General features: G+C 38.1%; 3 protein-coding genes across 4 annotated transcripts; 2 read left to right on the top strand and 1 right to left on the bottom strand.

The window, feature by feature from the left end:
• Nucleotides 1–2,661: 2,661 nt before the first annotated feature.
• LOC116179963 lies at nucleotides 2,662–6,213 on the top strand. Its single transcript, XM_031499784.1, has 3 exons — nucleotides 2,662–2,830; nucleotides 5,827–5,964; nucleotides 6,015–6,213. The coding sequence occupies exons 1-3, from the start codon at nucleotides 2,673–2,675 to the stop codon at nucleotides 6,103–6,105; spliced, it is 387 nt and encodes a 128-aa protein (XP_031355644.1). The 5' UTR covers nucleotides 2,662–2,672; the 3' UTR covers nucleotides 6,106–6,213.
• Nucleotides 6,214–6,679: 466 nt separating this feature from the next.
• Nucleotides 6,680–13,024, bottom strand: LOC116180938 (vacuolar fusion protein CCZ1 homolog). Of its 2 annotated transcripts, XM_031501124.1 has the most exons (9): nucleotides 12,856–13,024; nucleotides 12,711–12,808; nucleotides 12,570–12,663; nucleotides 12,315–12,521; nucleotides 12,093–12,268; nucleotides 10,020–10,309; nucleotides 9,574–9,972; nucleotides 9,406–9,522; nucleotides 6,680–6,773 (listed from the first exon to the last, which is right to left on the bottom strand). In XM_031501124.1, the coding sequence occupies exons 1-9, from the start codon at nucleotides 12,928–12,930 to the stop codon at nucleotides 6,715–6,717; spliced, it is 1,515 nt and encodes a 504-aa protein (XP_031356984.1). In that variant the 5' UTR covers nucleotides 12,931–13,024; the 3' UTR covers nucleotides 6,680–6,714. The 2 variants fall into 2 exon arrangements, with proteins under 2 accessions (XP_031356984.1, XP_031356985.1); XM_031501125.1 differs by lacking the exon at nucleotides 9,406–9,522 and having other exon boundaries at nucleotides 6,696–6,773; nucleotides 12,856–13,023.
• A 1,908-nt stretch (nucleotides 13,025–14,932) lies between these two features.
• Nucleotides 14,933–24,084, top strand: LOC116180541 (WD repeat-containing protein 75). The gene is made up of 9 exons (XM_031500584.1): nucleotides 14,933–15,093; nucleotides 15,141–15,345; nucleotides 15,393–15,676; nucleotides 21,416–21,935; nucleotides 22,109–22,293; nucleotides 22,346–22,500; nucleotides 23,165–23,530; nucleotides 23,579–23,910; nucleotides 23,956–24,084. The coding sequence occupies exons 1-9, from the start codon at nucleotides 15,020–15,022 to the stop codon at nucleotides 24,049–24,051; spliced, it is 2,217 nt and encodes a 738-aa protein (XP_031356444.1). The 5' UTR covers nucleotides 14,933–15,019; the 3' UTR covers nucleotides 24,052–24,084.
• The last annotated feature ends 1,169 nt before the right edge of the window (nucleotides 24,085–25,253 follow it).

Genomic DNA, 25,253 nt, shown 5'->3' with positions numbered 1-25,253 from the left:
AGAGAAACGCCCCTTAATAAATCCTCCAAACAGTCGTTTATAAACAAGTGCTATCCACATACTTATTATTCTTATCTGGTAAACAAAATGTGATCAATTATTTTGATGTCCCTTTTACACGAAAATCAAACCTTACAAATAATCTGTAAGGATACGAAAAACACCTGATTCACTTTTATCATTTTACAATGTCTTTTAAATTTAAATAAAAGCAATAATTAGGTACATAAAAAACGAATCATCGACCGAGTCTGTCTGATAAACATAACATAGTGCGTGGTACCACGGCAGTAATCGATATTTGTTTGTTGCAATTTCTCACTACCTACATTAAAGATGCTGGAAGAGGCTGTTTCTATCCAATTATGTCGAAATATATGCTTTTTACATCAATTCTGCGTAGAAATGTTAATAATCCCAATGTTGACGTTTCATTTTGTCGTTAGCTGGGGCCGATTATTAAATTTGCAAAAACTGACAATTTGATAAGATGAATGAACCTCGATATTTTACATGATACTCATTCACCTTGTTTACATTTCTTTGGCCAGAAAAACTCTCTTTCCCCCTAAAACTGAGCAAATATTGACGTGACGGCCTAACCGATAAGCCGCGAATTGCACTAACACTGAAAAAACTTTAGCCGCTTTTCACTGCGAACGCTTCAGGGGGTGGCGTTTGATTTCGGCCAGTTCGAGACGCAAGCACCTAAGAATTAGCGTCACCCCTTTCAATTTGAGGAATGTATCTTTCGCTCGGGTTTAATATTTCTCAATGAATAGAAATGGGGGGTGCTACATCCATTTTCATCAGTTTTATGACCTTACTTCCCCAGGTCTTGTTTTTACGGCTCGCCGCTCGCGTAGCGGGAGACGTTAAAAATGATTTTGCAAATGTAAAAGTAATTCGAAAGTTTATAATCGGCCTAAAAAGTTTTGCGATGTCTGAGGATTAAATACGCGAGTTTCATACCTGAAAATATTCCTATATGACACCTACAACATATTTTTTCGCCACAAGAAACGCTTTTAATTGACGTCTCCCTAGTCTATTTAATCCCGTCACAAAAAAATCTTGGGGAAACAAAAATAAACTTTAATATACTTACTGGGTTTTATTTAGAAACACTGACTTTCCACCCAAGTGTTCTCCTTGCATTAATACTACTGTATGGGGCACGTTAACCTACCTCTGCCATAAAAAACAACACGTTAAGCACAAAAAATCAATTTATTGTCATGCAAATGAATAAAATCTAGATTGTAGTGAATTTTCTAAGCCGATATCGACTCGATGGCGAAGTCATAAATAGTGAAATCCTCGCTCGTGCTATAAATGTGTGATAAATAATAATTTACCTGATGTATAAATCAATTTACGGAAAGACCGTTTTAATTTCTGTGAATTTTAATAATTAATTGTACATAAATCGTGTAATTAAATTTACATTATAAGATGAAGAAAAAAATTTCAAGATTCAATTTTGTTTGGTAAAAGTTCGCTGCATTCTTTGTCAATTTCCGCGCTTCGTGGATCTCCCACAAGAACCTTTTCGGTATGAGATATTTTGTTGAAATGTTAGTAAAGACAAACATATCGCATATTGTAAAAATCCTATTTGCGCATGCGCACATTGCGCAATATCAATTTTATTACGTTTAGCTAGATATCTAATGATTCGCTCATGAAACGATTAGAATCTACTTTTCTTAGTAAACGAAATGTATTTTCCCTGATTCTTAGGTAACAGCGTGACTTTCCCCGGAATATATTGAGCAATATCCTTAATAAAACAGTGACTGTCGTATCCACTAAAGTTGTGGAAAAATAGGAGTATCATATCGGGTACTTAATATCACAAATTGCATGATTGGTGGGCATTCCCGCGAAAACGGCCCGAAAAGTGACAATGATCGCCAACTTGGACGTGGAAGGGCTCTCCACAGATGTGACAAAGGAGTGGATGCATTATATCCTAGCATTTGCAGATCACTTAACGGTTCCCTTTGCAGTAGATCAATGAGATATGTTTGACATTTCTTCGAGTTCCCAATTAATACATTGCTCGCCCCTCTGCAGACAGAACCTAGATAATGAATAATCAAAGGTGCAATGCAGATTATATGCAATGCTACTTAGATATTTTTTGACATTGTAACCATAACTGCGTCCAATAAAAACAAACGTCGCATATACAGGGAATTTTTATTGAATGTATAGGTGTACCTAATAAAAAATGTAAACATTTTGGGATGTCGGGAGATTTAAAATCCTCTATGTATCAAAAGTAGAAATTCTCGATCTTGGAAACCACCACATGTACGTCAGAAATTTGCAATGAGAATTCTCCGTGTCGTGCTAATTCATAGAATATTCATTTAGAACAATTTATTTTTACAATATCGGTATTGCATCAATGAGCCATTGTTCAGCCAATTTTCCTTCATTATTAACTTTGGGTTTGCGGTTCCAAAAATTAAGATTCACAGAGATCGACATAAGTAACCAGAAATGCAGATGAGGATTTTTTACTACAAACAGTCGTTATTAACAACCAAATTTAGACAAAATGAAATCCTATTCGAACTGAGAGTTCACTTAACCGGTTTCAATACAATATTTTAGGATCGATTCTAAAAATACTTTTCGTTTTCAGAATGGCACAAAGTAACATGTTTCTACTCTGCGTATTTGTGGTTGTCATTTTTTTGACGACGGTTCAAACGAAACGCTACAGACAACTACACCCGCCGAGGGAATTTCAAGAACTGGAATTAGGCGTCACGCGCGGATTTGGGAAACGTGCCTTGGGCATGCATATTCTTCAGAAGTAAGTTGCGAAGTTCACGTTTTTATGTTTTTTTTTTATTGAAAGCCATTGAGCTTTTGTAATTCTAACGTTGACATTTGCGTTTTACGCCACTTTCAACGCCTTGAAACAAAATCGATATGCTTACCTAACTCTAAATATACGTAAAGACTGTCTCCTTTAATGGAAAATAATAACAGAAACCCCTCCCCCACTCCTCATTTCTCCACCGCAACCACCACCAACACCAACAAATACGCCACGGTGTATTGGTCCGCGTGGCGTGAAACTTTTTCTAGTTCGATCGATGCTCGTGTGTGACATTCCGGAGCAGTGGTCCTAAAATCGATCGCTGTGGCACACCATGATGGGGTGGTCAGGGAAGCGATAGTTGCCACCTTCTTATTTCGCCTGCTATCCAGGAGATAATAATTGGGAGACCGTTCGGAAATGTTCTCCTCCTTCCAATGCGTTATTGGAAACGGGAGAATTTAAAAAACCGAAAGAATCCTAGAAATTTCACAATGTATGAGTATATAACGAATTTGGAGAATCTCAAGTCGAAAACACAAAAGAATACCAAATAAATCTTACAGAATTTGCAGACTATGAAAAAGCGAGGGGGAGGGCGAGAGAATTTAACTCTTGCGAAGAACGTAGTACCGGGGGGTCTGAGGATACCCCCCAGTAAACGAAAACTGCTAGTTGTCCCTTATTCTACAATCATTACTATCACGAAATGATTATTATACCCATACGAATGAAAATTTCGTATGCTGGGGAGACACCCCCTCCCCTGGTGTTACGTTTTTGCTTAAACTCTAAGCCTCGAAAGTGGCTCTAGTGATACGTTCAAAAGAGACCATCGGACCTTCTTTTATGAGGAACATTCCATACTCCGCCGGAACGTGGTGCCAAGTTCGATCGCCTTTTCTCTCAAATTTTTATGTGATTGGTAACGGTAAACACTTGGGGGAGAATACAGCACCCGGGAATCCAGGAAACGAAAACTACTAGTTGTCTCTTTTTCTACAATCATCACTATCACGAAATGCTTCGTATACCGATACCAATGAAAACATCGTAGTGTGGGGGGTATTCCGTATGTAGTACCGGGGGATCTGGGGGTTGAAGAATCTGTACATTTTTGAAAAATGGTAAAATTTGAGTGATGAGAAAATTGATGGATCTCCGTGCGGGAGTACAAGGAGAGCAAATGAAAGTATTCGAAAAACGGAATTGTTCCATTTGTAGAATTTGAAGATTTTGAAAGCTTTGGAAAACATTAATGTTCTGTAAGAGATATGAAAAATACAAAGGGAAAGCGTTCGTAAATTGACTAAATAAAAAATCCCGAGATTATTGTTGCATGTGACGAATGATTGGACGAATTTGGGTAATCTGAAGAATTCGAAAGAACGGAAAGTGAAAAAAATACAAAATTGCCCAAGAACACGAAAAGATGAAGGTGAAGAACGCAGATTCTGGAGAAGCTGAAGAATCTAAAACATCCAAAAAGAACAATTGAAGGAATTCGAAGAAAAGGAAGGACAGATTAAGATTTTCAAAAATCTCAATATTTAAAAAAATGCACAATTTAAAGAATTCAAAGAGTATACTGATTTGAAGAATTTGAAGAATCGCACAAATGGGAGAATCCAAAAAATAAAGAAATACTGAGCAATTTAGCAAATTCAAAAACTGAAAATTTTTTATTCATTTGAAGAATTTGAAGAGTTAATACGTATAAAATAATGCAAAGAAAATTAAGAAACGAAGGCAATTTGAAAAACTAAAAATGCCAAGGATCTTAAACGAATGAAAAAACAGAATAATCCGGAAAATTCGAAGAAACGTAGGAATTCAAAGGGCCAAAGAACCTGATAAATCCAAAGTCTTAAGATTTTGAAGAATATCAAGAATTCGAAGTTGTCTATAACTTTTGATTCGGAGGTCCAATCGACAAAGTACGAGACGTTTTGGAATCTACGCAGCTAAATGAATAAGAAAAAGTGTTTTCCCGAACATTTTTGGGGTAGTCCATTTTTCGTCGGAAAAATGAAATGTCTGAAAACGACAAGGAAAAACATTTTCTTATAGATTTTGGCCTGTAGAATCCATAACTTCAAACGGTTTGAAGATTGGGCTACTAGATCAAAAGTTACAGCCCCTTGAATTTTTTTCGAATTTGGTTTTTTGCCCATAACTTTTGATTGAGAGGTCTAAGCGAAAAAATACAAATCGTTTTGAATTCTACGCATCAAAATTTATAAGAAAAAGTGTTCTCCCGAAAATTTTTGGAGTGGTCGATTTTCGGCAAAAAGCAAGGCTATAACACTTGCCTATTTTTTTGGGTCGGAAAAATGATTTGTTCGAAATCAAGCGGGAAAAAACATTTTCTTATAGATTTTGGCCTGTAGAATTCATAACTTCAAACGGTTTGAAGATTGGGCTACTAGATCAAAAGTTACAGCCCCTTGAATTTTTTTCGAATTTGGTTTTTTGCCCATAAATTTTGATTGAGAGGTCTAAGCGAAAAAATACAAATCGTTTTGAATTCTACGCATCAAAATTTATAAGAAAAAGTGTTCTCCCGAAAATTTTTGGAGTGGTCGATTTTCGGCAAAAAGCAAGGCTATAACACTTGCCTATTTTTTTGGGTCGGAAAAATGATTTGTTCGAAATCAAGCGGGAAAAAACATTTTCTTATAGATTTTGGCCTGTAGAATTCATAACTTCAAACGGTTTGAAGATTGGGCTACTAGATCAAAAGTTACAGCCCCTTGAATTTTTTTCGAATTTGGTTTTTTGCCCATAACTTTTGATTGAGCGGTCTAAGCGAAAAAATACAAATCGTTTTGGATTCTACGCATCAAATTTATAAGAAAGTGTTTTCCCGAAAATCGACCAGGAAAATTTGCAAGGTTTGACCATCTTTGACCCCCTGACTAGTTTTCGAACACCAATTTTTTTTATTTTTTTTTTCGTATAAATGATTCATTGATGAATATTTACAGCAGACAAAAATCGCCACCCGACAGAGAATTGGTCGGACGAGCTCTGCGCGGCTTACAAGAGATGAACATACCAGTCGCGCGCGGTTTCGGGAAGCGAAACACCAACGTAGGCGATACCGACGCGGAATCTTTAAGACAGTAAGTTTGGCACGCGGTGCGTGTATTTAAAATGCGCTTCTTCGTTTTAGATTTCTGGAGGATTGGGCGGAATTGAAGCTGAGGTTGAAAAACGTAAACGTCTCTCAGCAAAAACTGGGTATTCCATTCGTAAATAATTAAGTAACTAGTTTCAAAAATAAGTACGTGCCAATTGTTTATAAACAATATTGTGGAGATTTTAATGTTGTACTTGTTGTAGACTAAGGCAAATAAAGTTGTTGTCAGCTGTGTGTGTGTGTGTAAATCAAACGAACAGTGCGTTAGGCAACCCATTTTACAGCAAGATTCAGGTCCACCTTATATAATATACAATAATATTCATCTAGAAGTAGACATAGGGATTTCCTATGTCTACTTTTAAATGATACAAAGTCTTCTAAAGGACGCCTAGCTTTATGCAACGAAAATCCGACTTGTGGTTCAATGGTAGAGGGTTGGGCTATAAATCCGGAGGTCGGATGTTCAAACCTCGGTTGAGGTGAATTTTTCATCTGTGGCAGAGATGGGAATTACTTTAGACCAATTAATAATTAATATCACAGCCAGATCTTTATTTGTTTCAAGAAGTTATTTTGGTTGCATAAAATTAGGCGTCATTCAGAAGAGTTTTTATCATTTAAAAGGAATGTTTTGTTTTGTTTCCTGCCAGAGTATGCAGTAGGTCAAGGTTTTTCAAGCGGAACGGGTTCGGTGGTGGAAAAAAATTCAGATCACAATAGTATTCGTTTATTACATTGGATGAAAAAAAATTCCTTTCAATTCCGTGTCACAAATTTTCTTCACTTCATCTGCAAATAAAACCAATATTACAGTTAAACATACTCTACAAACATTAATGGTAAAGTAGTTAGTATTAAGAATTAGTGTTCAATCACACAAACATGCCTCTGATCATACTGATAAGACTTACCTAAGGGTGGTTTCAAGGAAGACATGTGAACTATCAAAAAGGAGATTTAAGGGAGGTTTCAAAAATGCTTGGGAAGATTGTATAAGCAGCGCTATGATGGGGGGAGGGAGGATCAGCGAGAGAAAGACAGAGAGAGAGAGAGAGCCTGGGAGGATACCTTACGACCGTTGTAGTAGGGTAAATGGGAGGAGGGTGGAATACCCCTGTTCTAAATTTTCTGTAACTATCACATTCTTTGGTAAGTCTTTATAGCTGCACGTTTCGAAGAAGAACGTAGGAATACTTCCCCCTCGGAACGTTCAGCTATAAACAAATTAATAAATAAAAAATAAATAAAACATTCTTTCCAAAAAATGTTGAGTTAGCGCTAAGGAGTTTAAATCTCTTAGGGCAAGTGTAGAAGCGGGAGGTCTGGGGGATACGAATTAATCTTCATTGTCCTACAATGGCCATAAGATCGTAGTCGTATACTGGGGAGATACCCCCACAGACCCTTCGGTGCTACGTCGCCCTCAGACCGTTCAGCTCAGGGGCGTATAGAATACTCCCCAGCATATGAATATCTTATGACCGATGTACGAAATGAAGATTGTTTGTCTTTTTTCCCTGAGGGTTATTCGATACCCCCCCCCCCCCCCAATTCTACATTCTTGCCTAAGAGATCTAGAGTCCTTAGCGCTAACCCAATATTTTTTTGAAAGAATGTGTATAGCTGAACGTTTCGAGGGAGAATGTAGCACGGGGAGGAGCGGGGGGGTGTATGAAACACTCCATAGATGTTAACCAAGTGACAAATGGGAGGAGCCGATGTAAAAAAGAGGTGAGGGAGACGTTCTGAATGTGAGAGGGGTTTGAAGCGAACATAATGCGGGTCAAGAAAGTGCTAAATAATCGGAGAGGAAAAGTTAAAAGGCGCGATAGAGGAGTGAAGAAAATGCAAATGAAGTGCACGCGATCCTTAAGGTGGCAAGGAAGGTCAAGGAAAGGTACTTGGGGCGCAAGGAATGTATGCAAAAAGCGCAAGGGATGTTTGAAGCGGGTATCAGGTGTAAAACAGTGGGGAGCAATTTAAAAGAAGCGCAAGAAAAATTAAATAAATGATGGGAGATGTAAAGCAACTTTAAGAGTATGAAGCCGAAATTGTGGTGTTCGCATGGAGGAGGCGTTCCTTGCGTCGTGTAGGAACCATGAAGTGTAAAAGGTAGTTAAAGCGCGCGTGAAAAAGAAGTTTGGCAAAAGGCGTAAAAAAAGGGAGTAGAAAACGTAAATACGTACAGGTACAGGGAAAGCGTGACGATGACATGCCGAAAGAGAAATGTTAAGCAAACATATCGAAAGTTGGGCGAAAGTGCTAAACTAGGGGGAAGAAAGCTTAAAGGGTATGGTGTACGAGACAAAAAAGGCGTGTCAGAGATTTGAAATACGCAATACCGAAACCGTATCCCCTTCCCGCCGGTGCCCCCCCCCCGTTTTACTCGTGGTTCGGTTGCGATAACTAAGGCGTGACCTTGTTTTATGGTGCAAGGTCGCGACAGTGGATTATAATTGTAAAACAAATAAAATAAAAATCAAACTGGTACTTACATTGTGACTGATTGTAGATGATACAAGCACTGGAGCACAATAAATGCTTAACTGAAAATGGGGCGTTTTTAAACCACACGAGACACACTAAGACAAGAACCTATTTTAGGCATTAAGGGGATTTGTTTTCTCGCTTTGCGAAATCGTTACCGTTTCCGTGTGCCGTAATTCTGTTTTAGATTTTTCGCCAGCGACCGACCGCCCGCTCCCTGGAGTTTTCCGTTTTTCCGCCTGATACTAAAGAGAATAATCGTGCAACCAGAAGAAGTGTGAAATACGCGCGTCTTCATTACATAATTGGAGTCGTATTCGGTCAAGGACAGATCAATTAAACGCGCTGGGTTATTTTTCCCTACAAATAAATTCAGATGTGTCGCCGTTGGTGAACAAAAAGGGATTGAACTTGATTGTTGGAATACGTAACTCCAAAACTAGTATAAGTGCATGCACATTCACCGTTTTTTACCGTCCGAATGTTCCAATCTGCAATTTCAGGATTTATTTTCTCCGTATCATTGTAAGGAGGCCGTTGCGACCTTATTATTATGTCACCAGTGTCAGCTACGATATCATTCTGTTTACGAGCTACCATTTACCATTTAGATTTAGGGGTAGATTTGAGCGTAACGTGCAGAAAGCATGATGAAAGCGTGAGGGATATGTAAAGAAAGGGAGTAGGTTGGGGGGAAGTGTATCCTCGTTACGCCTAGTGCATTTATGAGCCCCATGTTCCCCCCCCCCCCCCCCCCCAGAAACAAGCAAAGGCACATATTGACCACACACCTTTAAAAATAAAACTTGGCAAGATGCTGTTAGACGAAGAACGTATCCAAAAAGGGGAACAGGTGGTCTGTACCTCCTGTAACCTGTCTCTCTTAGCTACGCCCCTTATTAAAGCAAGAACAGCAAACTCAAGACATACAAACCTTGCGCGACATTAATACAATTTTGTGGTCGGATACTATTTACACAATCTATGACATCCATCATATCATAAATTTCCCAAATAATCAAGCTATTGCCAACTATCTTGCCTAACAACCCTAAACGACACATCACAAGTGAGCTTATCACAAGTAAAACCGCCGGCTTACCACTAATATCGATCAAGCTGGCGTTCTTATGCTGCAAGGCGACGTAAAACTCGCGCAAATTCGACACCTTCCCGACGACCCAGTAATCGTTCATAGTCTTCACGATCGTCTCCCCGGCAAACGACAGCGACTCCTTCCTGCTGTTCATATCGGCCATGATTTGCACCAACTCCTTACCGCACGAGACGTTGCCGCTCTGCCGATTGTCCAAGTGGATCGTGCTCTTGTACGCCAAATTGAGCTTGTTAAAGTAGATGAAACGGGGCGACGTATCGGAACTACTCGGCGGAATTATGCTCCTCGTGCAGTACTCGCCGATATCGGACGCGATCGACGACAAGCGCTGGCCCATAAACGCGTCCAGCTCCTTGAAGAGCTCGACTGTTAAATCGACGCCACCTAAAACTCGAATGTTAAGCCGTACTCACACGTTCGCCATAATGTACCGTTAACAAAGAGGCAAATTGTGGCGTTAAGCGCCCTGTACACTATGAAATAGTAAACGGAGGGGTTCGCCTCGTTGTTTAAGAAGATCTTCGGCACTTTGCCGATCGTGTGCGCCGTCTTCAAGTTCGTAGGACCCGTTATGAAACGGCCGTAGTGTAGGGAGGCGAAAGGAGAGGAAGGGTTTCTGGGTATCGAACCGCCTTGGAGTTCGGTCTCGATGTTCGCCGGAAGTAAAGTGCTGATTAAGTATTGGTAAATGATTTGGGTGTCGTCCGGCTCGATACCGCTCCTACAATTGAAGAGATCTCAACTCGCGATTCTAAGACTGAAGAGATAACTTCGTGCATGCGAATGACGTCACTCCGTGACAGTGGAAGGGCACAAAACTATATAATACTCGCAAGGTGCGCGTGACGCTGTAAGTAGGGAGTCGGTTCATGCTTTCCCCAATTACTCAGTCTAGTCCCGCCTCGTTAATCGCTTATGCAGGGATTAAAGAACAATCCGCCCGCAATACCGAAGGAAAGTGGAAACGCCTCCCGTTCCACAGCTCATTTTGCGGCGAAAACGTCAATGCGTTTATAGCACTCACCGAGACGTATAAGGAATACGCCCAAGTTAGTGTCACCATCGCGCTAAGAAGCCTTCCCTTACTATTATAGTGGGAGATCTAGCTCGCACTCCACTGACCGAGGATGATCAAAATTTTAACCAACGGAGTTCCACTTTGGCATGTCTGCCACCTCAGGTCATATGACTTAAGGCGCAGATGCGGTACCAATTTTAAATGGTTCTTTTTTGAGAAAATAAGTTATACACCAAATGAACGTTGATAATACCTCTTAAAAAAATAGTTTACCTGAAACCGTCAAGAAAATCTAAATTTCAGGACTATTTTGACATTAGAAAGTTGATCTTTACCTGACTAGTACTGTAATATTTTTGCCTGACTCCCATTACAGTCCTAGTACATGCAAAATAACAATTAGATCGTTCATTGAATAAGTTATTCAATCAACGATTGGATAATATTATAATGCAGACTATGTGGATATTTTTAAATATTAATATACCTACACAAAAGATAATGGTTTTTTAATTACGAACAATTAATGGAATATGCGTGGAAGTAATTATTCCTTTAGTTTTGCACCAAAAGGTTTGTACGCCTTTTCGTACCTCTTTCTTGACTTTGTGGGGAGCGAACATTGCACTACGGCGGCCGCAGCTTCAGCTATATTATAACAACGTCTCGCGTAGGTACTCTTCTTCACTGATACCTGCTTTTGTACCTAGTTATTAAGACTGTATAGTTGAGAAGTACAAAGGATAAACTGCAAACTGCATTAAAAATGACACTGATTGTTTTCATTATTTTGAAATCTCTATGGAAACAATTAAATAAAGTGATTTTAGCATGCGTGATTAGGTATCAAAATTTCACATTTGAATAATTTAATTTGGAAAAGTTATCTACATGTTGCGGTTTCAGGTAAAATTTTATACATAATATGTCATGAAAGTGAGTCCACCTGACTTGGAGGCATTAAAGAGATACTCGGACGTTGCGCGTCCTCGTACTTTTCAATAAGCCTCCGCGTCATGTAAACGACCGCTTTCATGACTTATGTAAATAACTATAAAAAAATCGCAAACATTTGATAACTGTAAAAAACAATTCTTAGTCGGTTTTTCCTGAACTTTCTATGGACAACTAGGTAACGCCGTAACCGAGGCCGTAACGGTTGGATGAATGACGCTGATTTTTTTACAGACTAATACTTTGAAAATGCCATTATCTGTTAATCTCAAAGATTTATTTCTGTTTGCAGTGGATATTTCTACTTTACAATAACTTGGTGCCGTTTTATATTTTTCCTGTGTGTGCTTACCTTCAAACACAGCGCCATCTACTACCTTCTTATAATGAATGCAGTATAGTACCCTTTCCACCCGAGCGAGAGAAAATCTAGTACGCCTATTTGACCCTAATTCGACCTCAACACAATGACGTCATTTCCATGACTGACCGAATTACTACCCTTCAGTCTTAACTTCATAAATCGACTCACCAAATTAGGCTGTCGTTAAACAAAAACGACACATACTCAATAATGGGATAGTTGCATTCTAAAGCGTTGATAAAGCACTGCACGTTGAGAAAGTTCTGCTTATCTAACGGTAGGAAGTGTATGCCCGAAAATACGTTTAATATATCGCAGTTGCTTAGATTTAAGGTTTTCAGATACTAAAGCGAGATTATTACAATTCGATTGTGCGAAAGGTACGCTTACGGCTGTGTAGAAATGCTCGAACTTGTTCCGAAGAGCGGTTATGGAATATTCCCGCTCGGTGCTTGTGTACGTGCCCGAAAACAAACGATACATAGCATACGCCTGCTTCAAAACTGCTTTATAAATTGTATCATGCACGTCCTCTTCAATGTACTCGACTACCGTAGATTCGTTACTACCTTTGTTGATGAAGGGAAGATTAATCGTCTAAAACTTCAGTTCTATACTGTCAGCTATATACAAATAGCCACTCACAATCACCATCCAGTAATTTGGCTCTGGCTCGAAGTACAGCTGTCGTTTCTTCAGCGTATGAAGAGAGTTCAAAGGCCCGCTCGGTTTGAAATTCCTAAAATTGAAATGTTAATAACGAAAACCATTGGCTAGTTCCGCTACCCTGTAAATTTAATTATGGCCTCTACTAGACCTACGTTATTAACTTGCGTGTTTATGTCATCGGTGGGTGGATAGTAATATAGCACTTTGTTGTATTCCTACAAGACTTGAGGTGAACACGATGAATAATTAGACTTCGACAAACCTCTCCTTCTTTAGATTCATAGGAGGAACTAAAAATGAAGAAATTTTTCAATTCAATTTCAGATTTTGCCATCATTTTCGCAATTTTTCATATAAATGGTTTACATGATTTAAATTTGGAACTATGGATTAAATGAGGTTAGAAAACAATTCACCGAACTGTCATTTAAAACAAAAACATTGAGTGCATTTTTCATACTTGGGAAGTACTTTTCATATAATTCAGTTTCCGTCGAGACCGCCTGAGGCTGTCTTCAAAATCTTTAAAACCTTCTCTCAGATGCCTTCACATCATTTTCCAATCCTCAAAATTACATATCCATTTTCATAAAATAAAATAAACGTATTTATATATCTATTTATATAGGTATCTGCTATCTATGTATTTTGGCCTTATGATTTTGGCATAACTTCTAGTTTAAAAAAAACGTACTGCTGTTGTCTAATTTTACTATATTTTACTACATTTATGTAGTGCGTACATAATACATAACTTGCGACAAATATCACCGGTCACTAGAGTTTCGTGTTGCCAATTTTTACATAATAAAAATTGATTGCTGTTTACGCGCGTAATTATTACGAAAATTATAATGTGTAACGCATATAGTCCTATAAAATCAGAGCTGTCACTTTTAATAAGATTTAAATCTTTTTTATGATTTAAATACTTTTTTCGATTTAAATCATTTGATCTTAAATCTTTTTACGGAAAATGATTTTTGATTTAAGATTTAAATCTTCATGAAAACTATCTTTGATTTTGAACTTAAAAAATGATTTAAATCTTTTAAAAAGATTTAAATACTTTCGAAAAGATTTAAATCGTTTCCGAGTGATTTAAATCTTTTAGAGACGATTTAATTAATACATACTAACAAATTCTCTTGATTTATTTCAACCTGACTAAGCTAATTAACCCGGGTTTTATTTCGGTAGACGTTTATATGTATTTATTACAAAATCGAGTATACCTACTGAGATTGACGATGTCTTGGTTTTTTAAAAGTTCTTTCGCAAAAAAATAGGTACATATTTTAATTTAATAAATAATAACAATAAAATACGGTAGAAATGGTAAGTATATTGATGAATGGGTTTCGAGCAAGATCATCAGACCAATCAGTTTTATTGAATTTAAATCCTTTACAAACCTTTTGTCACAAAACGATTAAATCATCGGAAAAGATTTAAATCATTACATCATTACATTATTTAAATCTATATACGTGATTTAAATTAACAAAATTAGATTTAAACCTTTTTGAATGAATTAAATACATTGAAAGTATCTTAAATACTTTCTAAAAAGATTTAAATCACAAAAAATATTTAAATCTCAAAATGATTTATTATCTAAATACTTTCTTATTGACAAAAGTATCTTTGATTTAAATCATTTGTTAAAATGAAATGCATCTTTGATCTTTGATTTAAATCGTTTTTTAAACGATTTGTGACAGCTCTGTATAAAATAAGGGTTTTTGGTGTTATAAGTGGCATTTTGGATTCAATGAAATACCGTATAGCTTGAAAATTTGCATTTTTACTGTTTTTCATAAGTATGCACCCTGATATGTAGGCAACCCCGCATACTCGACTTTCAGAAAAAAACCGGCCATTTTTTTTATATATAGACCATGATAATCGCTATCCCTACTATCAGGAGAACATAATCGTAAGAAAGTAATTAAACTTTCGCATTGACTGTTTTGAAACATCGTTAAAGTCGATTCTTGTATTTATCGAAATGTAACCTCAAATTCTTGTTTACTTTTGCATAGATGTTATTTATTTATGTTAAAGGTTTAAATTATGAAATTGGGATTGAAATTGAACTGCCGGTGTCATTGGGATAGATTATTGTTTTGGACCTGCCGATCGGAAGGCCAGGATGAGTATTTAAACCCCGAAAAGGCGAAAAACGAGATTAAAGAAGGAGAATCTAATATAAAATTAGGTCTTAACATTGCAGTTAAATACGTTGCATTCATAGAAACGTTTCAGAGTATGATCCTCTTTGAGAACCACTGATTTCATTTTCAAATTTACCGCTCGAAACCATAAAATTCATAATTCACGAATCACGAATTCGGGTCGTCGAACATTGGCGACTAATATAAACATCAAACGCACGTGCTCCACAAAATGTAAATTTTGACTAAATGGAACCCAAAATTAATTTCAAAGGAGGCGGCTCCTTTGTAAATAAACCGCCAAAGTTCTCCCTAGACGGCTGGTGAGTTAAATCACTTTCGTCATCTCACCTAACCTCCAATTTTTCAGTACAATTTATGTGGCTTGGAAAAACACCATCGTGTCGTACAACACAAAGACTGCGAAACGTTTAAAGTCGTTCAAGGGGTTGCGCGATTCCGTGGCCGACTTCTGCGTGCACCACTTCAAAAATGTGGAGGTCGTCACGGCCTGCTCGGTACGAGGCGAGCTGATATCTTGGAAAGCCGATGTGGGACTTCGCCTTCTAAAGCAGGTACGCTGACGCCTTCGGTACATACGTAAGTAATCCCAGTTTTCTAGCGCCTTCCCAACGACGCCCAAATCGAGTCGTTTCAATTCGTCGATCAAATCAGCGACGGGACACACTGCAGGTTTCTAGTTTCGTGGTTGTCGAACAAATCCATACGCTTCGGTTTGTTTAATACGGAAAACCACGAACTTCGTAATGTTCAAGTGAAGCTTAAGGTCGGCAGTAAGTACGATGTTTCGGTCTCGAGCGATGCACATTCCCAGTCGCCCTTCATGGCGGCCACTTGCGGCAACCAGTTGTATTACACCAAGTTTCTCAATGGACGAATCTATGAGTACGTATTTTGATGCAAAATCAGGATGGCGTGATGTGACCGTTGTCAACTCAAATTGACTGTCATTTTTTAAGTTGACAGTAAGAATAGCAATGACAAAACCTTAGACCATATAGTACATGGACTGCTATTCGCCCTATGCTTTCAATACAAAATGGATGGTCACGGATAGAGGGCACTGTAGTCGTGGGTATGTGAATCTCAGGGTAAACTAAAGTCGTGTAAACACCACTAGGATCGCTTAAAGAACAGCTTTATAGTAACCGCGTAGTACGGGAAGCTTTAAATACTCTTTATTATTTGCTATACGTCCACAAATAAGAATAAGTTTGCTTTTTTTGGGATATCTAGGCGATTCATTAATTGACGTTTGTTAATTTATAGGTTGACAGTCTCAAATCGTGTCTCATCGGACAACTTCGGACAGACTCGTTTACCCTGAAACTCACATACCCAGGCGATGTCCTTGACCATATTTTAGTTACAATTAGCAGTCCATGTACTATATGGTCTAAGGACAAAACTAATAGAAACAAATGATTGCATAATGCAAGATAAGCTACAATAAATTAGAAATTTATCTTGTACGGCTTGAATGAATTGGGTTGGGTTGATAGAGGAGCCTTGACTGAAACTCCGCCCATATACAAAATAAAGGCGGCTAGTTCAGTTGATTGATTTTATATTGACTTACCTTTTTCATTGATCTTTTTTTACTGTTAATGAAAAACCACTTGATTTGGGTGAAGATTAATATAAGTATATTAATCATTCGGTCCTACAATTGTTAAAAATTTTTTGTATAGTATGTACTTAGGATTAGTATTATGGCGTCATTACTAAGTATAGCATTATGCAATCAATGGAAGAGAATACGTAGGTAGGCAGACATACAGACAGTGCTCCATTGTGGGTGGGATACCCATTACATCGACGACTTCTATTGATCAAACTACTAAAAAAAATGTTTCGGTAGTTATTTGTAACAAATTTCACTTTCAAGGTATCCCCCATTTTATTCCCGGTGACACTAAAGTTCAATGACCTCATTTGATCTTTGAGCGCTCGGGAAAATTATATTAAAAGAAACAAGGTTTTAGCAAGAGTTTCTGTATAACATTAGGTATTAAAGACTTTCTGGAAATGGTAATGGGGTGTGTGAGCTGGGTGGTGTTCCATACCCCCCCACACCCCTCTGTGCTGCATTCTTCCACAAAACGTTCAGGCCTAAGGACTCTGTCATAGTTTTTTATAAAGACGCGGAATTTTCCAAAAAATTATGATACACATGGCAAAGGCACAGGGGAAGGGGGGGGGGGGGTGTTTGAAAAAACTATCAGGAAAAAAAGAAAAATGTAATGTTCATTCCCTTACACATTTTTTTGTAAAAATAAAAGTTGTGTTAGGTATGGAATAAGTTTTTAGAAGGAAAAACCAAAGTTCAAATTCGTAACGAATAACAATGAATCCGAATTGTAGCGTTATTTGGGAATGCGGCACTTCACATAACTATTTCACCGATTTAGGAAACTCTGCCACACTTCTAATTAAAATTTTCTTGCCTCCAGTGTTTACCCATATGTTTCCGTCAAAGCTCCACACATTTTCTCTAGGGTATCTAGATATCGCTTCCTTAAGAAGCATTAACCGGGTTTTTGTTAAATCTTCAGCAATGCGAATCCCCGTGCCTTTTAGAAGTTTCTTGTTATCAAACACCAACTTACGATATCGGTAACTCGTAAACTTGACAATTATTTGACGGCTTGACCCGGAAGTAGGTTTTCCCACACGATGCATGCGATCAATGTGATCGATTTCAAGGTTTACATTAAGTTTGCTTTTGAATAAGTTTATGACAATTTCGTCTAGATTTTCATTTACGGTCTCCTTGATACCAAGAATACGCACATTATTCCTTCTGCTATATTGTTGAAGTACATCTAACTCGGCTTTCAGAGCTTTGTTTTCGCTGCTTAAAGCACCATTTTCCACTTTAAGTTGACTTATCTCGCCTTGCATTTGCGCGATGATTTGGTTTTGATTGGCAAAAGTTTTTTGTAAGTTGACTTCAACTATTTTTGCTACACTAGCTGCGATTTGTGAAATAACATCATTACTTGTAACAAAGTTTTCTAGCAACCCTTGTACATCTTGTGTTTGTGATTGCGTGAGTACCATGGTGAAGCAGTTAGTTACAAGATGATGATGCAGATTAATATCAGGATATGGTAACTATGCAATTTATAAAGACTTGAATAACTCACTGAGGCCGCAAACAGGCTGGAATTCCCAATTATCACACACTTTGTGCGCACTCCCAAAATACGTCTTTACGCTTCGACGATCATTTAAACTCTGAAGTTAGCAGATGTAAATATACGTTCATTGGTTAGCAATTTCTTAGATTTTCAAAATCATGTATTACTGGAGGATTATGATGTTGTTGGTATAACCGAGTCATGGTTAAAACCAGAAGTTAATGATCGGCTTGTGCACATAACTGGCTACTCGTTTGTGCGTTGTGATCGCCTAGCAGGAAGAGGTGGAGGTGTTGGGTTTTACATCAAGAATAGCTTGAAATACGACGTACTCCAAACAAATGATAAAATTGAACAACTTTGGATAGCCGTTAAAATTCATAATAAAGTGTACATATTTGGTGTGATTTATAGATCTCCTAATTCCTCATTTACTATCTTTTTGGATGAATTTGAATATATTCTAAGTCTTATGTTAACTGAGTATGAGTCGGTGTTTTGTTTAGGAGACTTTAATATCGACTTAAGCCAAAGTAGCACTGCTTCATATGAATTCAATTCTATTCTTGAAGGTCTAAACATATGTCAACTTATAAATGAGCCTACCCGCATTACCCAAAATTCTGCAACGATATTAGATTTAATTCTCACCAACTGCAGGGAAATAGTCGCGCAATCTGGGGTAATAAATCTGGACAAAGTAACTGACCACTTACTGACTTATTGTGTTCTTACCATAACTTTCAACAAGTCTTCTAAAATTATTACACACCGGAGTTTTAACGAATTTAACTATTTACAATTTACATATCATCTACAATCTATTCCTTGGCGAAACATTTATGACATATCCACAATTGAAGGGAAGGTAACTTTTTTTGAAGAAAATATAACTACTTTACTCGACATACATGCGCCATTCAAATCATCTCGTATTATAAAATCATTCTCTCCGTGGTTAACTGATACTATTAAACAAATGATGCATTTACGTGACTCGGCTTTGTCTAAATTTAAAAGAACTAGGTTAGATCGGAATTGGGAATTTTACAAACAGCTACGTAATGAGACCAACAGTGCGATTCGACGTGAAAAGAAGGCGTACTTTGATCACCCATACAACACAACTAATTTTAAAATTCTGTGGCAGGATATACTAAAACTAACACATTCAAAACGTGAACAAACGGAAATACCGGAAGATCTGTCAAACCCTAACGACTTTAATGAACATTTTTTAAATGCTGTACCTAATCGCAAATTTAACAATCAGTTACAACTACAGTTTTACCTAAATAATACAAAACACCCAGCAAGTTCTGTTCTTATTTTCCAACCAACTACTGAAGACGAAGTGCTTAAGGTTATTAACGCTATGAAATCTACAGCCACTGGAGTAGATGGTATTAATTTAAGAATTATCAAACTTTGTGTACCGTATCTACTTAAGTTTATAGTACACATGATCAACTTTTGCTTAAGAAATTCGCTATTTCCGGCACAATGGAAACTTGCTTATATTATCACTGTAGCTAAGAAATTATCTCCATCTAATCTAAATGATTTTCGTCCAATCAGTATTCTACCAACTTTATCGAAAATCTTAGAAAAAGTAATTGAAAAACAAATTAGAACTCATTTGTCCTTAAATAAATTAATCCCGGATGTCCAATCTGGATTCAGATCTATGCACAGTTGTTGCACTGCTCTTTTGAAAATTGTAGATGATATAATTTCCGCACTGGACCAGGGGAAAGCAACTATTCTTGTTTTGCTAGATCTCTCTAAAGCATTTGATACGTTAGATCACGCCATGCTTCTAGCTATTTTACATTACGTACGTTTCAGTCCGGGAGCCATAGCCTTGATTGACAGTTATCTTTCCAACAGGAAACAAGCAGTTAAAATCTCAGGTAAAATATCGACTTTTAAAAATGTCACCCGGGGAGTACCACAAGGGTCCATTCTTGGACCATTATTGTTTCTTATTTACACATGCACCATAGTAAATTGTCTTCAATATACCACATTACATTCTTATGCTGATGATACGCAGATCTACTATTCATTTCCAGCTGCAGATGTAGGTAACGCTTGTAAACGCATAAACGCAGACCTAGATGCTTTGCAAAACACATTTCAATCTCACTCTCTACATTTAAATTCAAGCAAATCTATTGCAATATTGTTCAGCGGCGCAAATCAGCGGGAAATGCTAATGTCTCAAATCAATATTAATATTAGGAATGAAGCGATTACTTTTAAAGATGTTGTAACTAATTTAGGTCTTAATCTTGATAATAAATTGCGTTTTAAAAACCATATTTCTATTTGTCTCCAAAAAGCCTACGGCAATCTTAAAAAGATTTACTCTATTAGACACTCTTTAAATACAAACATAAAAACTCTTCTTTGTGAATCTCTAGTCCTTTCTAAGTTGAATTACTGTGATATACTTTATAATACTTGTCTAGATACTAATGATGAACGGCGCATTCAAAAGTTGCAGAATGGTTGTATGCGATTAATTTTCGGCATAAGGAAATATGATAGAATCACGTATAAATTGAAAGATTTAAATTGGCTCAATATGAAAAATAGGAGACTGCATCATAGTCTTGTGCTTTACCATTCTATCATCCTAAATAAGACACCGGCGTACCTCCATGATAAAATAACCTATAGAACCGACGTACATAATTTAAATTTGAGATTTAGGGGTTTAGTAAGTCCGCCACTCCATCAAACAGCTTTATTTCAAAGATGCTTTAGTTACAACATCTACAAGAGTTATAACCCACTCCCTCTAAATCTCAAATCACTTTCTTTAAAACAGTTTAAGAGGAACTGCAAGATGTTCATACAACAAAAGCAAGCACAGTAGCCAGGTGATGTTGCAATTGTTATCTGTAGTTGCAATTGTTATCTGTAGTTCAAATGTGTGTTTTCTTTTTTTTTTCTCTTCGTCTTTTCTTAAGATCATCAGTAGTATAGTTACTTTCTTTTTCTTTCCGTAAGTAGGTAGTATAGTTACGTTGTTTTTTTTTTTTTTATTTTTTTTAATGGTATCATCATTTAAACTTTCAATTTTGGGTTGAGTGGAAGAGCAGGGAGTAATAATTTTTATTACAATCTGAACTCCGCCCTTTGAGTAGTGAGTAGTTGGTAATAAAAACAAACTTTTTTTTTTCGTGTAAGGTGTAGCTCAATAAAGGCATTATTATTATTATTATTATTATCATTTCATAAAATCCATTCCATTTTTTATAATGACAGTCCCCAAACATTTTCATCGACATCGATTAAAAATGCATTACAAATTTGACCAATTCGATAGGGAGAACGATTAAAAAATCAATTATGTTTGAATTGTTCATTAACATCACAGCAGAAAAGGAACATGTTTTTCATTGTTTTTAATTCATCATTGGAATAAAAAATCCTTGTTACTTCACATGAGTTAACTGTTACTCTTTTGCAGATATCACATCCAAAAGCCAAAGTACTTCACGTGCGTGGCCTGTAGTCCTGTCGAGGAATGCATAATTACAGGTGACAGCGCCGGCATGATAATATTGTGGTACGGTCTGGAAAGCAAGCAGCCGTCTCGAGCCGTTTACCATTGGCACACCCTTCCCGTGCAATGCCTCAGTTTCACCCATTACGGTTCGACCTTTTTCAGTGGCGGAGGCGAGAATGTCTTAGTTAAGTGGTACATGGACAATTCGCACGAGAAACAGTTTTTGCCCCGTCTACCCTCGACGCTTGAGCATGTCACCGTTTCCGCCGATAACCAGTTTATCGCCGTCGCCACCGCCGATAATGCGATTCAAGTTTTGGACTCGACAATGCACATCGTTAGCGTCGTTCAGCATTTGGCGTTGGGGACGAGGTTTTCCGGCGGCATCGCGTACGATCACAGGACGAAGGCGATGATTTTAAATGGAATTACGGGGCATGTACAGTTTTACTCGCCGTATGATATGAATTTGCTTTATAATGTAAGTACAACGAACCGGAAGTGAGTTGCGCATGCCCGTGACATCATGCCACGTGCTTGGTTGACATTGAGAATTGAGTTGAGACAATCTTGACTAAAAATTAGTCACGCCACGGTTATTCTCAAACCGCTTCCGGTGTGGTACATCTACTCGTAACTGACAATTCTATTTAGTTAGACATCGTAAATCAAAATAAATTGAGCCAGGAGCAAAACGTGGTAATCGAAAATACGAACGTTACAAAATTCGCCGTGAGCAGCCAGGGGTTGTGGTTGGCGACCGCGGAAGAACGACCCGACGACAAGTACAGCTTCGAGCTTCGCCTAAAATTTTGGTGCTTCAACAGTGTGAAACAGCAGTAAGTGATGCGCGTCGTGTAGAAACGGTGGGCTTTAATTCGTTTCGCGCAGATTCGAGTTGAATACGTCAATCGAGTTTCCGCACGAGGCGAGTATTACGGAAATACTTTTTCAGCCGAATGACGGTGATGCTTTGAAGTGCGTGACGATTGGCAGGGATAAGAAATTTAAAGTGTGGGAAATACTGGAGGTGGATTCTATTGGAAGTAAGTATTTAGGGGATTTAAAAAATGCCGTTCTCGCACAGGGATTGACCGAGAACCGAAAATATAAAATTTTTAAACAGTAAAATAAAACGCATACCTGACCCCGTTACAGTACCCCCTTCAAATCTTGACTTGACTCTCTCGACTTTTTTGGCAGTGGGCCAATCTATCGGAACTACTTGCAAAGGTTCACATTTTGTTCGCATGGTCTAAATCATGTGGTCATAAAGAGCTTTGCGATATTGGTTTTTTTAAGGAAGTCAGAGTTACTCCCTCTATCACATGTGACTAGTATCCGCCGAGGTCTCTTGTGAGAATCCTTTACTCCACATATACCCAGTCAAGGACAGGCCCCGATTACGATGGGACAGCATTACTTATCGCGAACGACCAGATGTCCCTACAATTTACAAAAGCGATCAAGTTTAAACAACATTGAGATACAAATTCAAATACAATGAACCAAATTTGTGCTTATCTCTTAGACTTCAATAAATTGAAATATTCACATATATAGTGTCTCGCCATTATTTCTGGTGTTTAGACCGAAATAACGTCTAATGACGTTTTCTAATTTCCTATTAGGCCTAGTCTAGGTGTCACGGGAACGCGACGCCTCACATCCAAGATGGCGTCGCAAGTAACAGAATTCAATTTTTTATAGAAGAAGAAAAGGCGTGGAACTGTGCGCGCGTCGGCTTCTACCGTAACTTTGACTGCGAAGCCGTAGCGTTTTCGTCGGACGGTTCGCTTCTGAGCGTTGGATTCGGCCCAGTACTGACGACGTGGCTGCCCGAAACCTGCGAACTGAAGTGTTCGCTCGTACATCCTAACAATCGATCGAACATCACCGCTTTGCAATTTGGCGTACACAACGAGTGCCATCTAGTGGTAACGGCCACGCGAACGGACCTCAGCGTGTGGAATCTACTTTCGCTCTGCATGGTTTGGACCGTTCCGCTGCAGGTTTCGTTGTTGATACCGAATCCGACTGACTTGCACATGGCTGTCTTCACGACGGATAGGAAATGTTAGTGAAAGCTGGCTGCGTTTGCTGATTTTCACGAATTTGTTTTAGTATTCATCTTCTATCCTGGTTCATCCAAACCGTTACACACTCAATCGGTAGAAGAAAACGTGGTAGCCGCCGTGTTTATTCCAAGTAATTCCCAAAAGTCGTTATTGAGCTGGTGCCGAACATCACAATTATTTTTCCTCACCGATAAACAAGAAATATTTTGCCTCGGAACCGACAGTGACGAAAATGAGGCATTGGATCTTTACATCGATAATGTTAGCACCAGCATGTTTAGTCATATGCAACCAATCAGTCAGTCGTCTACCGTTACCAAGTCGAAGCCGATTGTGCACCTAACCGACTTGTCGTGTAAAAATCAGCAGCTGAAAAAGGTAAAGTTAGAAACGACGACCTGTTTTGTGAAACCCCTTTTACAGATGCTCGATGGACCGGTGCACACGATGGTTCCAATTCGATTCACCTGCGAACATGTGCTAAAATCGTTTATTTTAGAACGGACTGTTTCCTCTTAATTTGTTCATGTTAATAGATCGTTATGAGATGTATGGGACTAGTTATTAAATTTCCAATCAATTTTCTGCCACCACAGTCTATGGGTTTAGTTCAATATGTACGTAAATTGCCTTTGAAAGAATTTAAATAGAACCTGTCTTGAATTGAATCACAAGTTCTCTCAAACTGTGGCACTTGAAGAAAACTCGGCGGACCGCGATTAGACTTGAGGGTGGAGGCGCCGCCTACAAGCAGAAAACATTGCATTTTTCGAGGTCCTGGGTCGTATTTTGTGCTCGATTAAACACACTAAATTACTCGACGTGTCACAACCCGTGTGCCTAATTCGAATTAAAACATTCACTTTCATTACGACAAATTAAAATCTCTTATAATATCTAAACTTTGTTCTGCAAGAACTTTCCAACCACAAAGACTGACTGTCTTTCACAAAAAAATCCCCGTTTAACGTCTCCCTCACCTATTTAACAACTCTTCCCTTTTTGTAAACTTTGCTTATTCATAACAAAAGAACGGCCGACTCCCCCTCTCGTCCAACCTGAACATGCGCCTTTGAATAAACGGGACACCTGCTCATTTCCAAGTTATTTATAGCTCTTACGGAGAGGTAACGATCTGCTTATCGCAAGACCGGATTTAAATGAGATAAAACACTTCACGAATTGTTAGAATATAAAATATATGTGGAAAGTTCCACTAGGTACTGGTAAATACGTACACAAAACTTGTAAGATATCCTAAATTGTATCAACGCCATGTATATTAATCTTAAATTAAAGTTACCCACACCAAGTGCCAACCACCGAGGCGCAGTGATTGCGCTCACCGATGCTACTCAGGAGGTTGCGGGTTTGAATCCCGCTCACGAATGCTGGAGCAGAACTTCCCTCTTAGCACCCTAACAACATTCCCATCCCTAAATTTACCTATCTTACATTCCTGCTCTTCGGCGTCTCTGCAATCGATGTCGGAGGAAGGAAACACGATGACCTTTACCCAGTGGCACGGACACCACACACGTCTCAGAGACACAGGGAGTAGCAAAAAGACAGATGGCTCAAAACTATCACATGGAACGTTCAAAGATAGTGGGAGATGTCTCACCGGCACAGATAAATTAAGTATGAGAGTGAGGTTAGGCTAGAGTGCTCATTAGGTTAAGTGAGAAATCTTGTATCAGGAGAATATAATGTGTGAGGAG

The sequence above is a fragment of the Photinus pyralis genome, unplaced genomic scaffold, assembly GCF_008802855.1.
Source record: "Photinus pyralis isolate 1611_PpyrPB1 unplaced genomic scaffold, Ppyr1.3 Ppyr1.4_LG9, whole genome shotgun sequence".
NCBI classification, from domain to species: Eukaryota; Metazoa; Arthropoda; class Insecta; order Coleoptera; family Lampyridae; genus Photinus; species Photinus pyralis.
This window is presented reverse-complemented; position numbering and strand designations above follow the sequence as displayed.